Below are 12,848 nucleotides of genomic sequence, written 5' to 3'. Positions count from 1 at the left end.
CAAAACGTCCGGTTAATAGGATTAGGTACCTTCTCATCAGATAAGTAGAACATGGCAAAATCCCTGACACTCCCAGCAATTAGATCAGACACAGCCCGACCCCTTCCTGACGCAGGGAGCAATTTTGCAGAGGAGGTGTTTCAGTATTAATGGTAAATATATTGGGGTTTTTTTTTCAGCTTTTCTTTGGTGATGGATTTGTATTTCTTTGTAAAGTTAAATGGTCTTTTGCTATAAATGTAAAGATACAATATGCAAGTAAATCCAGGCTCTTAATTTACATTTGCACTTGCAGCTGGTAACTGCATTTTCATGAAGGCTATACTGGCTAAAGAAGTTACTTAAATACTGTGTTCATTTAATCAGATGAGAACTACGAAATACGGTTGCATGGTTTCTAAAAAATAAACCTTTCTCCTCTAATTGTTCTTGGGTGGCAAATAAAGCAAAGGGCATTTCTTTCCTTTATTTTGTAGGAATTCCTTCCAATTGCTGATGTGTTTGTTTACAAAATTGATCTAATTGCCATTTCTTTGCACACCTATTATTGCATCTGTTATATTAAGTATTATTCTGAAGGATAAGGAAAGGAATTGCATTTATGGAGACAAGCAAGGGAACACAATCTAGAAATTTGCCTTTTTAAATTTGGCAGTAATATTTAACATGGATGCATTTATAATATGAAATAAGGACAAAGTGTGAGCGCAGTACATAAGAAGAAAAGGGACAGATGAGATGCATAAGCTTTTGGTTTTATATATATGTCCTGGTTCTGTTACACCATTGTGCAAACTCAGTGGAATTCATCTAGTTAGTCTGAATAGATAACTACAAATGAGGTCAAGCTTCTTATGTGTTTTCAATAACAGTGCATTTAGGTGCATGTTAGAGATCTCAGAAACCGTAGTTAAAGTAAAAATTAATGGATCTTGTATAATACTCAGTAAACATTTCACCTAAGCATTTGAGCATCATGAAGATGCTTACATTTAACTGCTTCTTTAACAGAAAGAACATGAAGTCCTCTTGGTTACTTATAATATACGTGCTATGGCTGAATGGTCATCAGTGTGCACCGACAAAGCAGGAGGAAATGAATCTTCGAGAAAACCTGATGCGTATGTATGATTTTCTTACCAGGGGCGTGCTGGAAGCCGCTGAGCCTAGGTCTCCAGTCTCCTGGTGCATTTTGACCTCTGTCAAGAGGATCTGCTTTTATGTACAGAGCTTAGAAACCATCATAGGGCTGGCTACATTCATCTACACACATACAGTGGGGAGATAAGAACAACTGGGATAAGAAAGTAAAGGGATTAACAGATAAGCATCCCCTTGCAAAAAAGTATTGAAGCACTTTTATAGGTTATTTGGTCTCTCATAGATCATTAGAATATCAACTCAAAATTCATTTCAACACACCTTGAATTATTTTGTTTGTTTAAATAATCTTTGAAAATGTTTATTGTACAATTAAATAATTCACTGGAAAAGATGGTTATTACAAATAATTGAAACAAAATTACTTAATTTAGAAAAAAAAAAACAGCTATTCTGCATATAGTCACCTTTAAGCATGGCTTTATTTTGTGGATAAGAATTCCAAGAGGATCAGCAATGAAATATTCCTTTGTTTCAGTCCATGTTAATAATATTTCCATAACAAACAAAAAGCTAGGGGAGGGGAAGAAAGTTATAAAGGAAGAAATGACTGGCATGCTTTTTGCAGTCTCAGGGTGTTGGGTTTTTTTTACTTGTTTTGTATAGCTCCGGTGATATTCAGGGTATTTCTGGAAAGGGAACAGATACAGATGAAAGACAGGTAATCACACAGAACTTCAAGGTGCAGCAGGTGGGCTAATCTGGGCTTTCACCAAAACTCTACAGTCATTACTTCACAAGAAGTCTAGAGACTGCATTCTTACGAAAACAGCTTGAAGGCACCTGTAATCTACATTTTATAAATGTAAAGTTATCACTGCTTTTAGATAAAGGTAAATATAGAATCATAGACTCGTAAATGGGTTAGAGTCAGAAAGGACCTTAAGATCATCTAACTCCAACCTGCCTGCTGTGGGCAGGAACACCTCACACTAGACCATGTCCAACCTGGCCTTTAACACTGCCAGGGGTGGAGCATTCACCAGTTTCTTGGGCAACCTGTTCCAGTGCCTCACCACCCTCACAATAAAGAACTTCTTCCTTATATATATAAGTTATGTAATCAGAAAACTGATGAGTAATTCTTGGAGACATCCAAAACCCAAGATGAGGTCCTAAGCAACCTGATCTAGCTGACCCTGCTTTGAGCAGGGGGGGTGGACTCAGCCTCCAGGGGTGCCTTCCAGCTTCAGCTGTTCTGGGATTCAGTGATCAGCAGTGGGACAGCTGGATATATAGCTTGAGTTACACACAGCTGATCACTGGCAAAGGCTCTGGGTCAGATTCTTATCTGATGGCACCTGTCTTGGCTCTATGTTATTCAGCATTCACTATCTAAAGATTTGGCTCTGCAACTTAGGGAGACACAGAGAGCTGTTTCATTCTCCATCATCAGTGCATGACAATTTGTGATAGTGTTAAAATCTGATTAAATCACTGTATAATTTGGCTTTTTATAGTATTATCTGAAGTTGGAGAGAAGTATGTAGATGAAGAGGTAAAGAAAGCTTTGATTGGTATTAAGCAGATGAAAATTATGATGGAAAGAAATGAAGATAAGCACATAGATCTGATGAAAACCTTGAAGAAGAGCAGTGAAGAAAAAAAGGTAACTGAAGCGCATCTGGAATTTTTTTGCTTGTATTTCTGTTAAGTTGTGGCTATTTTTAATCAAAGATGAGACAGGTTGTATATGGGCTTAGTCTGCCTTCTGGAAGTAGTAGGGCATGCAACTGTGCTTAGGCAATAAGCAAGACAGCAGGGATCCTTTGGTGTTTTCCCTTTTCTGGGAAGAATGTAAACCACATTGTATGTACACTCTGAGCAGCATACATCTCTTTCTGTGGTCACAGATTAATAGGAAATCTGTTTCTGCCCCTTTCTCTCGCTAGGTGAAGAAAACTCTCATGGCACCTCCACAGAGGCTCTCACTGCCTGTCTCCTGGAAACAGGAGTTGGGCCAAGAGACATTCTTTAATAGCCTATCAGGAACCTACATATTCGCATTTTAGAAGTTAAAACATTAGTTTATATTTGCCAATTTCTTAAGAAAGAGCTTGCCTGCTGCCAGGACCCTGGCAGACTGATGCTTCAACCCTAAGGGAAGCTTTCAGACTGCACTGGAATAAAGCACTGAACAAGAGCACTGCCTGCCTCACTGGTGCCTCTTCCAGATTGTGCAGTTCTTTTGAAAGCTAGAGGTGAAGAGTTTCTGTCTTTCCTCAGACATACAGCTTTCTAACAAAGTGGCATACTGTTAAGTCTTCCCTGTGGCAGAATGTGTAAGCTATTTTTAAAATGAAACAGAAAGAGTGAGCACTAGACAAAATACATCTGATTTACCACTAGTTAGCAAGTTACCTTCTCCCAGCCCATCCTAGTTGCAAAGTAAAACGCATTATCTGACACAGCTTTCCTTGAGATTTGAGTGCTCTCATTTTATTCTGCAACTGGGAGGTAACCAGCAGCAGCCTAGTCAAGCTGATGGTGACCACCAGGTAGAGGTACAGAAGTTCTGCAGTAAAAGGAGATATTAAATGCTGCATGTGGACTCAAACATTACTTTGGAGAGAAAACCTGAGTTTTGTAACATCCAGGTGCCAGAGTTGCTGCAACAGCAATATGTTGATTAAAGTATTGCATTCAGTGCTTATTTCTAGAAATCCCCTGCTTCACTGAATTCACACCAAGGCAACTGCAAGCAACCGTATAAAGGTATTTTGTGCAGAAGCTCCAGAAGCTCTGCCCTGCATGTCTTTATACACCTCAGGCCATAAGATACTTCCCAGCTTGCTTTGCAAACTTCAGACCTGACCTTCAGAAGGATACCAAAGCCACAAGTGTTAATGTGCCCTAGAGAAAGTACAGGGTATCAGAGGAATTTCCAGTGTCCTAGTGCAATGCCTAGGCTCAGAGCCTTGTGCTCAGATGATCCTGAGAAATGTTTAAAAAAATACAAAGATCCTAAATCTTGCTTTCAGTGAAGCTGAAGGAAAATTCCTTCTTGGCCCAACATGTGGTAGTTGGTTTAAGCTATTAGTATTAGCAAGCCAAAAGTGCCTGATACAGCTTTCTAACATCTTCAGGAACAACAGTCCACTCCCATGACCTATGCTGTTGACGGCTCTTACTGGATGATTTCACTTACACAGAACTTACAACTACAGCAAGAGTTCAAAAAACACTGAATAAATGTATTAGAAAGATCAGAAAATAATTAAACACAGGCTATGAAGCCCAAAGTTACTGTCTCCACCAAGCACATTCTGAAAGAAGATTTCTTTCCTGTGAGCCTCTTCCCTATTGAAATGCTGCCAAAAAGCAGCAAGACTGACAAATTAAAAGGTTTCTGTCACACTTAGGAACAACTTGAAACATTGTTTGGAACATTTTTAAACTGGTAAAATATGTTGTACTTGCAGAAAGAAATTCATGATGTGCAATCTACTTCAATGGGAAGAACTCTGACTTTCTATTGCTGAGTAATCTAAGCCATGATGTTTCTGAGTTGTTCAGCTTTGTGCTCTACATGATCCAGTAAATAGAAGCAGTGTTGCAAAATGCATCTTGTTTCCCTTCAGTACGAAGGAGTGCCTCACACTTCCACAAGACCAGGAAGAAATGCCCTCACTACAGTCTTTTGATTAGTATAATCCCAGAGCAAATGCTGTACTTTTACATATTTCTGATCATAAGAATTTATGTATGGCAAGGACCTAGCCTCATGAAATACCAGTTCCTTAATGAATAGAGCAGGAACAGATGAATACTGCAGATATGATAAGGAGGAAAAATTACATGAATTGAGCACATGACCCTGTGAGAGATTCAATACTTCTTCCACAGAAAGACGTGTAAAAAGGTTTTTTTCTTAACCTCAAAGATCCAGGTGAGTGTAGAGATCCATTTGGTTTTGTAGGCTGTGCCCTCTGACGTGAAAAAACCCTGTAAGGAAAACGTTTTCAATTTTTAGTTCCGTCCATATGTGACTCAGATGAGAAGACAATCTACCCTTAACAGTTAACAATTAGCAAAACCAGGAACCAGAATGAGTGATCAGCACTGGGATAAGTATTTAGAATATTAATCTGCAAACTGCCCTCAACTGAATCTTTTTATTTACTTAGCAAGCCTTGCGACTTATGGATGAAGTAAAGGAAAGATTAGAAGAAGAACAAAGACAATGTCAAGTAACCTTGAAAAATCTATGGGATGAATGTGAATCTTGTTTAGAAAGTACCTGCATGAGATATTATACAACTTGCAAGCATGGTTTGTCAACATTTAGAAGAAAGGTAGGAAAAAAATTTGTATCTGGGAAATGCTCCTGAATTCACGTAACAGTTTTAGAGAGAACATGTCTTATTTTCTCAATACCAGTATCTGCCAGTTATTATTTGGTTACTAGTATTAATTTGATTTGAAGGGTCTCGAAATGTTATATGGCAGAGATTACATGCGACTATATTCATTGAACATTGAACCAAAATGAATTTGCTTGCACCCTGGTGTGACTCCATGGACACTGATTATTCCCCTGATTCCGACAGAGTCACACCATATATATGATGTTGTCTCTCACAGTAAGACTTGCATTAAGATGCTCAATAACTGTGAAAAATGCCACATAGATTCTTTATGGTCCATCTGAAAATCAGCAGAGCTGAAAGTGTAGCTATAGTTAGCAAAATTCCATGGGGAATAAAAATCACCTGTTTATACAACATCATTCTTTCCTGTATTTATTTTATTTTAAATCTGTCCTTTGAGGAACAAAACAGCTTTAAAAGGCTTAACTTTTTTTTTCATAAAGCAAACTGCCAACAAAGGAGATTCCCCTAATTCTACCAGAAAGAAGATACGCTTTCCTGGCTGGCACATTATTGTTTCAATATTTAAGAAAATTGTAATCACACTTTTTATTTGGGCATATGCTTGAAGTGCAGCTTAAAAAGCGAAACTGTGCAATTACTGCTACTGAAATTTAGCCCAGGCACTGAAAAATATAGTAATTTAAAAACTAAACATGGTGTGTTTTAGGAGTGACAAGGGTTAGAGCAAAAGTGTTTAACATTTGTGAGTATTCTTAAAGTTATTCAGCTGAAAATGCTGAAGATATTAAATTTAAGACAACTGATGATAGTTTCAGCCTTTTAGATGTGTCTCATGGATACCTCAGATGTATCTCTTGGTCTTTCAAGGGTCTGTGGATGTCAGGTTGAAATCACTGCAGTAAAAGTTATACACTGCACTGTCACTATTGTTGACCTTCTTGGTAACTTCCTCAGTGAGCTATATGGTTTGTTTGAAGCATTCAAAGTAAGAAATGTGCTGTGACCTAAATTGTTTTGAAAAAAGAGGACAAAGATGGTAGCTGATGACACACAGGCAGCAGGGGCAATACTGGCTTACTTAGGCTGTTCCTGCAGTGCCATTTCACAATTCACCTTCCCTCTGAGCTACACTAGTAGTCAGATCAAGCAGCTGATCCAATTAAAAAAGAATAAAAAATAAGCATATGTATATCTATATGTGTGTTTGGCAGGGTGCTTCTTAACACTTACCAGTTTTCTAATGCCAGGAAGTATGGCTCCACAAAGTCATCTGCTCAGAAAAAGGTAGTACATTGAAGCATAGAGCAGTGAACCAATGGCTGAGACCGAAGAACTGGGAACTCTATAAAGCAGAGTCGACACTCTGCCTCTTCCATCATCAAACCATGGACTCTGAGCCACTGTTTAATTGCTTTAATTGGGTCTCAGATTGCACAAGGACATGAGGGTGTTTACAGATCACAGCAAGAACAATCACCTTCTGTTCCCTACACTGTGCATGAGTACCATAGAAATATTTCCAAGATAAAGTCCAAATTGTTTGTTGGAAGAAACCCAAGTGCTGATACCAACTTTGAACCTCCACAGAGTAAAATACAACTGGCAATGATTTTACTCCAGATCTGGTTTGGAGCTAATGATTTAGACTGAACGCACTTTCACTCTCTAGAGTCTAGTGTCTTAAATTACTCTGGAGACTATACTGTATTTGCAGTTATTAAGAGGCATTGTTTCTATGGGTATTTGAAGGAGAAAAATTAGAGCCACTTCGCTGAGAGATGAAAAACTGATAACTTGTCTGACAGCTCATCCATCTCCTTCTTATACACAGGTTGAAGATTTCTTGAGGAAAATACCTCCACTCTTTTTTCCTTTTCATGAGGATCAAGGAAAAGACATCCAGTTTAATGAAAAGCCTGAGAAAGAGGATACCCAGCTAGTAAAAATGGAAGATTTATTTAGCCAACTGTTATCAGACATGGGCTCCATATTTGACAGAAGTCTAATTTTTTTCAAGCGGATGCAAAAAGAATTTGATCAATCTTTTCAGACATATTTCATGTCTGAGCTGGACTTGAATGACTCTGCCAGCACGCCAGCTTTACCTGAGGTCACCACCAGAAATGACAGCTCACAGAAAGGCTGGGATATACCTGTCTTCTTACAGGTAGTTTTTGATTTCAGTAAGACGGTGTTTGAAGGTGTCAGCGAGGTGATTACTGAAGTATTTGATGAATACAGAGATAATAGAAGAGATGTGCCAGAACAAGCTAAAGGTAAGTGTTACAAAATGAAAATCAACTATCAGTGACAACAAACAGCTCGGGATTGCTAAACTATAGTTAATGATTCAGTTTGCTGTATGTTAGTGAGATACTGTATGGAAGCTCTGGAGGCTTTCTTGGTTAAACAGGCATGGGTCAAGGATAACTTTATCAGTTAAATGAAAAGGTACAAATCACCTAGAAATTTCAGAGAAATGTCACACGGGAACTCATAGGTCCTACACAGCCTGATCTTCATGGCAACTCTCAAACTATTTCCAGGAGTCCCTCGGGAGCACTTGAATTCATGACGGACTCAGGTTTTCATAAGGCTGATGTCATATTGACATGTCCCCAGTTATAAAAAATTAGTGTAGGCATATCCCTGCCCTTGCCAAATGACATTAAGCACAGCCAGAGAGCTACAAGCCATGTTCCAGGCTACTGCAACAATGCAGTGTACCAGTCAAATACAGACCAGCCATCGGGTTTTCCAGCGACCAGAAAAATTCTGGGCATAACATTGGTTTCAGGTGATAACTCTTAATGGAGTAAAAGACCCATGGTCAACTTTTAGAATACAAATAAGCCTTATTCTTTTTATCTTACTAGTGCAAATAAAACCCAAGCATCATTCAAATACATGCTGGTGCCTGTCTACAAGAAGATCACAGTAAGCATATGACATAACTGAGTGGCAGGTGACATAACCATTATATGGTGATCAGGAAATATAAAGCTAAGTGATTCAGTGTTCTTTTATTTTTTCCTGTATCATGACCCATGTTACCTCCTAAATAAGCTTTGATACTGTGCTCTCATTTATCTGTATGTGATTACAAAATGTCTTGACTTCTAAGGGCCAAAAAGATCCTACCAGCATTTGCATGTTGTAGAAATATCATGTAATAATCTTAGCAATTGTTTGGCTGTTACTGTGAAATACGCTACTATGCCTTTATGAGAGAATATACTATGGTGGCATGAATTCCTTGAAAGAAAGTGTGATTTGTATCTTCTGACTTCTACTTTTTGATGTTTTATTGCTTTTTGGGTGAGGGATAGAGGGAAGGATTTATGCCAGATATTCTGCATAAAGAGCAAGAAATCATATTCTAGTACACAGAGCAAGTGACAAAGGTGTATTTATCAAGACCCTAAGCTTAATGGCAGTCTAAAAATACTGTGACTTTATTCTAGATCCTGACAGAAGTGGCATATTCTCAAAGATTGTGCCAGGGCGCCAGAAACCTCTGTGCAGGGAGCTTCGGGAAAACTCCTCTGGATGCCCACAGTTTCATGAGAGATGCCAGAAATGTCAAGACAATCTTTTGCATGGTAAATAGCTATTTTCTGATTATGTTTTTTTCTGTAATGCACTAATCACTGGTTTGTAGATTTTGAGGCTGTCATTCTCTACTGTGCTGATTCCACATTTTTGGAATGAAATATTCAGTCACTGAGTTTTTACTGTAACTGTGGATACAAGCACTATTCCTCATTCCAGATGAGTTCAATTACCTTTCCCCACTGTCTCCACATAGTGTCAGTATAACTCAGTTGTTAACATACCACTGGAGGTCCAAAGACGTTCTACATTCTGTGACAAAACACCTTTTTGTTTGTGCTGCCGTCCTGCAGATAAGCAAGACGTTAGGCATTAATTGATCCTACCTGGGATCAGCAGAAGTGCGAGCAGTAAGTAAGGAGAAGCCCAGACTCCTGGCACTCGCTTCTCCTGCAGGGCAGCACTGAGCTCCTCATGAGGAAAGCAAACACTGAAAAGCCTGTAATTATTCTTCGTTGAACTACGTCAGGAATCAGGCCTGACATGAAGGACAGAAAGGGGTCTGCTTGTCAATATGTAAGGAGATGGCAAAACTCTGGCATTCACCCTCCATGAGCATGTGGAAAACCAATCAGACTGCATCAGCTAGAATTGGTCTCAGGACTCCCACAGCAGCTTAAACCAACTGTATTTCCAGAATTATTTAGGTCTTAAAAGCCACAGAACATGCTTAAACCCAAATGGCTTCAGAATATCTCCAGTATGGCAAATATTAATGATCCAATGACACATTTTGAAAAGAGTATCAGACCACTGCCTTCTCACTAAAAATATCTATTTGCCTTAAACTGAGTACTACAGATAGCAGTTTAGATCCGTGGGTACTGTACTATCAGCCTGAAAGTGTCCGTTGATAGTTTTATTTGACAGAGAATAAATTGAATTTTTCCATAGCAATTTGTGTATAAGTTTCATATAACATTTGTTCTAAATACATATTTCAGTAAAGAAAAAACAGCCATCTTCAGTTCTGAATTCATAGCAGTTGATACTAGTCACGAACAAATGTCTACCTGTTGTTAGATAAATATTGGGCCTTAACACTCGACTGGAAAACTAATACAGACTGTGGACTTCCTTGTTATAACCTATATAATAGAATCATAGAATAGTTTGGGTTGGAAAGGACCTTTGAAGTTAGTTAGGTAGCCCAATCCCCCTGCAATAAGCAGAGATATCTTCAGCTAGACCACGTTGCTCAGAGCCCTGTCCAACCTAGCCTTGAATGTTACAAGGAACGGTGCATCTACCACCTCTCTGGGCAAACTGGTTGGCTTCGTGGGCTGCGAGCACATACTGCCGGGTCATGCCCAGATTTTCATCCACCAGTGTCCCCAAGTCCTTCTCTGCAGGGCTGCTCTCCGTCCCTTCATCTCCCAGCCTGTACTGATACCAGGGGTTGGCCCAACCCAAGGGCTTGTCTTAGCACTTGGCCTTTTTGAAGGCCTTCTAACTCTTTTAAATATGAGCAATTAAAAGCAAAATACAATGTATAAGAAGATTATGAAGCTGCTATATGTAGAATCTACAAGTTTTTATTTAGCATAACAGAAAATATATTGCCATGAAATATAAAATAAACTAAAAGTAAGTCATTATAGTATGACAAATGTAATAATTAATCCATTTAGTCATTATGAGCCTAAACTAAATCTACCAGAAGAGGTCAGCAAGAATTACTCTTTCTTTTAGCATTATTTAAACACCAAGCCAAGACTTTTTACAGTATTCTGTATTTCAGATAGAAAAGATGAAGTACAAGATATACTAGTTTCATATAAGCTTCATGCTGGCTGTCTTTTCTAACAGATTGCCCAAATATTCCTGAACTGCACATAAAGTTTGATGAAGCTTTTAAGCTGGTTAATCTCTCAGGGGAGCAGTACGAGCAGATTCTCCAGGTGGTTCAGCATCATACAGAAGACACTTCCTACTTGCTGAACAAAATGAAAGAAAGATTTGGGTGGGTGTCTGAGTTATCCAATATGACCATCGGACCAGAAAACATTTTCAATATAGTTAAGGTAAGGGCTGTCTTCCAAAGGGAGTTATTGCACTGTGCTATCTTTGACCTAAGGTTGGCTCATACACATGCTCTTGGGGATTGTGGATGTCTGTACATGTGTAATGTTTGGTTTCAACAACACAAAGTTCCTACTCATCTTGAATCTGAAACTCCAGAGATTAGAACTGTTTTCCTCTAAATCCTTTTTGTCTGATGGATGGCTGACAGGCTAACTTGAATCACTGTCTGATAAGAGTAAATTGACACTAGCAGCTTTGACTGGCCTCAGATTACCTTCACAGATAAAATTCACTGTACCAGTCAGTAACACATCTTTATTGGATCACTGAACACCTACCTAGATGTCTATGTCTGTACTTATATATCCAAAAGCTCAAAGAAGGCAAATGTTATGCACATTATTGCAGTGGAAGCTGCATATCTTTTAACGGCATTAGTCAATATTCCAATAAATAACTCTATCTCACACACAAGAATATACTCAAAGTAAATTAAATCTGGTTTCTTGGGCAAGAGACAAATCCTATCCTCTCTTCCAACTCAGAAATCCAATGTACTACTATTGCTACAAGAACTTTATATGAAATGATTGTGCAATCCACCAAAAAAGCTCAAAATCAGGAACAAGGGGGCAGGCAATATTTAAGCACACTGTCTCAACTGAGTCTATCTGCTCTAGAAAAATAAAGCTACTAAGTCTGGTTTACAAAAACACAGAAATTTGTAACTTCAAGCACACAAACTCTGTCTTGAAAGTAGTGGGACGACTCACACACACAAGTTTTCATCAGGAGAGCAGAAGTTCTTTATAGGTGTAGTTCATGTTATGAACATTAACACGCACTTCTTTAATGTGGTCTCACAGTGCCATGTCAGCTCTTCCCACCACCTACCATAAGCTTTGGCATAAATGCAGACATCCTCTGTCTTTAAAGAAGAAAGTAAGAAAAGTAGACAACCTTAGAATATTCCTTTAATTAATTTTCCCTTATTAAAGACAGTAGGCACAGAGGGTATAAACAAAACTAAAAGCACACAGTAGTTTGTAGTGTCTAAAGTACTGATTTGTTCTCTTCTAGGTGGTACCTGGGGATCCCTCTAGTAAAAATGAAACTGTGGTAGATGTGAATATCCTGACTTCACCTACTTTCACCATTAAAGTTCCTCCCAACTTAGACCCAAAAAGTGCTGAATTCATTGAATACATAGCTGGGAAAGCACTGCAACTATATAAGCAGAATTTTTAAGTGGTAAGTTCATTCTTCATCTTTTCATAGAAAATGCAATTCTTTACATTTCAGTACCCTTTAGTTGGAACAGGATTCAGTCATGTAATATACAAGACTGTCTCCTCCGCTGATTGAGACAAACACAAGTGTATGGATAAAACCCCAAATGCTCAATGTTCTAACCTGTGAAACACGGACATGACAATATTAAAAGATCTGACTTATTTGAAGGGGGCCTACAAGGATGCTGGGGATGGACTATTCATCAGGGACTGTAGTGACAAGACAAGGGGTAACGGGTTCAGACTTAAACAGGGGAAGTTTAGATTGTAGATAAAGAAGAAATTCTTTACTGTTAGGGTAGTGAGGCACTGGAATGGGTTGCCCAGGGAGGTTGTGAATGCTCCATCCTTGGCGGTGTTCAGGGCCAGGTTGAATGAGGCCTTGGGTGGCACGGTTTAGTGTGAGGTGTCCCTGCCCATGGCA

The 12,848-nt window shown here is 38.8% G+C and overlaps 1 protein-coding gene across 1 annotated transcript; it reads left to right on the top strand.

The window, feature by feature from the left end:
• Window positions 1-1,018: 1,018 nt before the first annotated feature.
• Window positions 1,019-12,380, top strand: CLUL1 (clusterin like 1; the record flags this gene model as incomplete). The annotated part of the gene is made up of 7 exons (XM_080611090.1): window positions 1,019-1,121; window positions 2,622-2,770; window positions 5,289-5,456; window positions 7,327-7,771; window positions 8,960-9,097; window positions 10,917-11,131; window positions 12,213-12,380. 7 exons carry the CDS (start codon window positions 1,019-1,021, stop codon window positions 12,378-12,380), a joined length of 1,386 nt encoding a protein of 461 aa, XP_080467216.1.
• Window positions 12,381-12,848: the final 468 nt, after the last annotated feature.

This window comes from Psittacula echo, assembly GCF_963264785.1.
Source record: "Psittacula echo genome assembly, chromosome: 2".
NCBI lineage: Eukaryota > Metazoa > Chordata > Aves > Psittaciformes > Psittacidae > Psittacula > Psittacula echo.
Note: the sequence above shows the minus strand (reverse complement) of the source record. Positions and strands in the feature narration are given on the sequence as shown.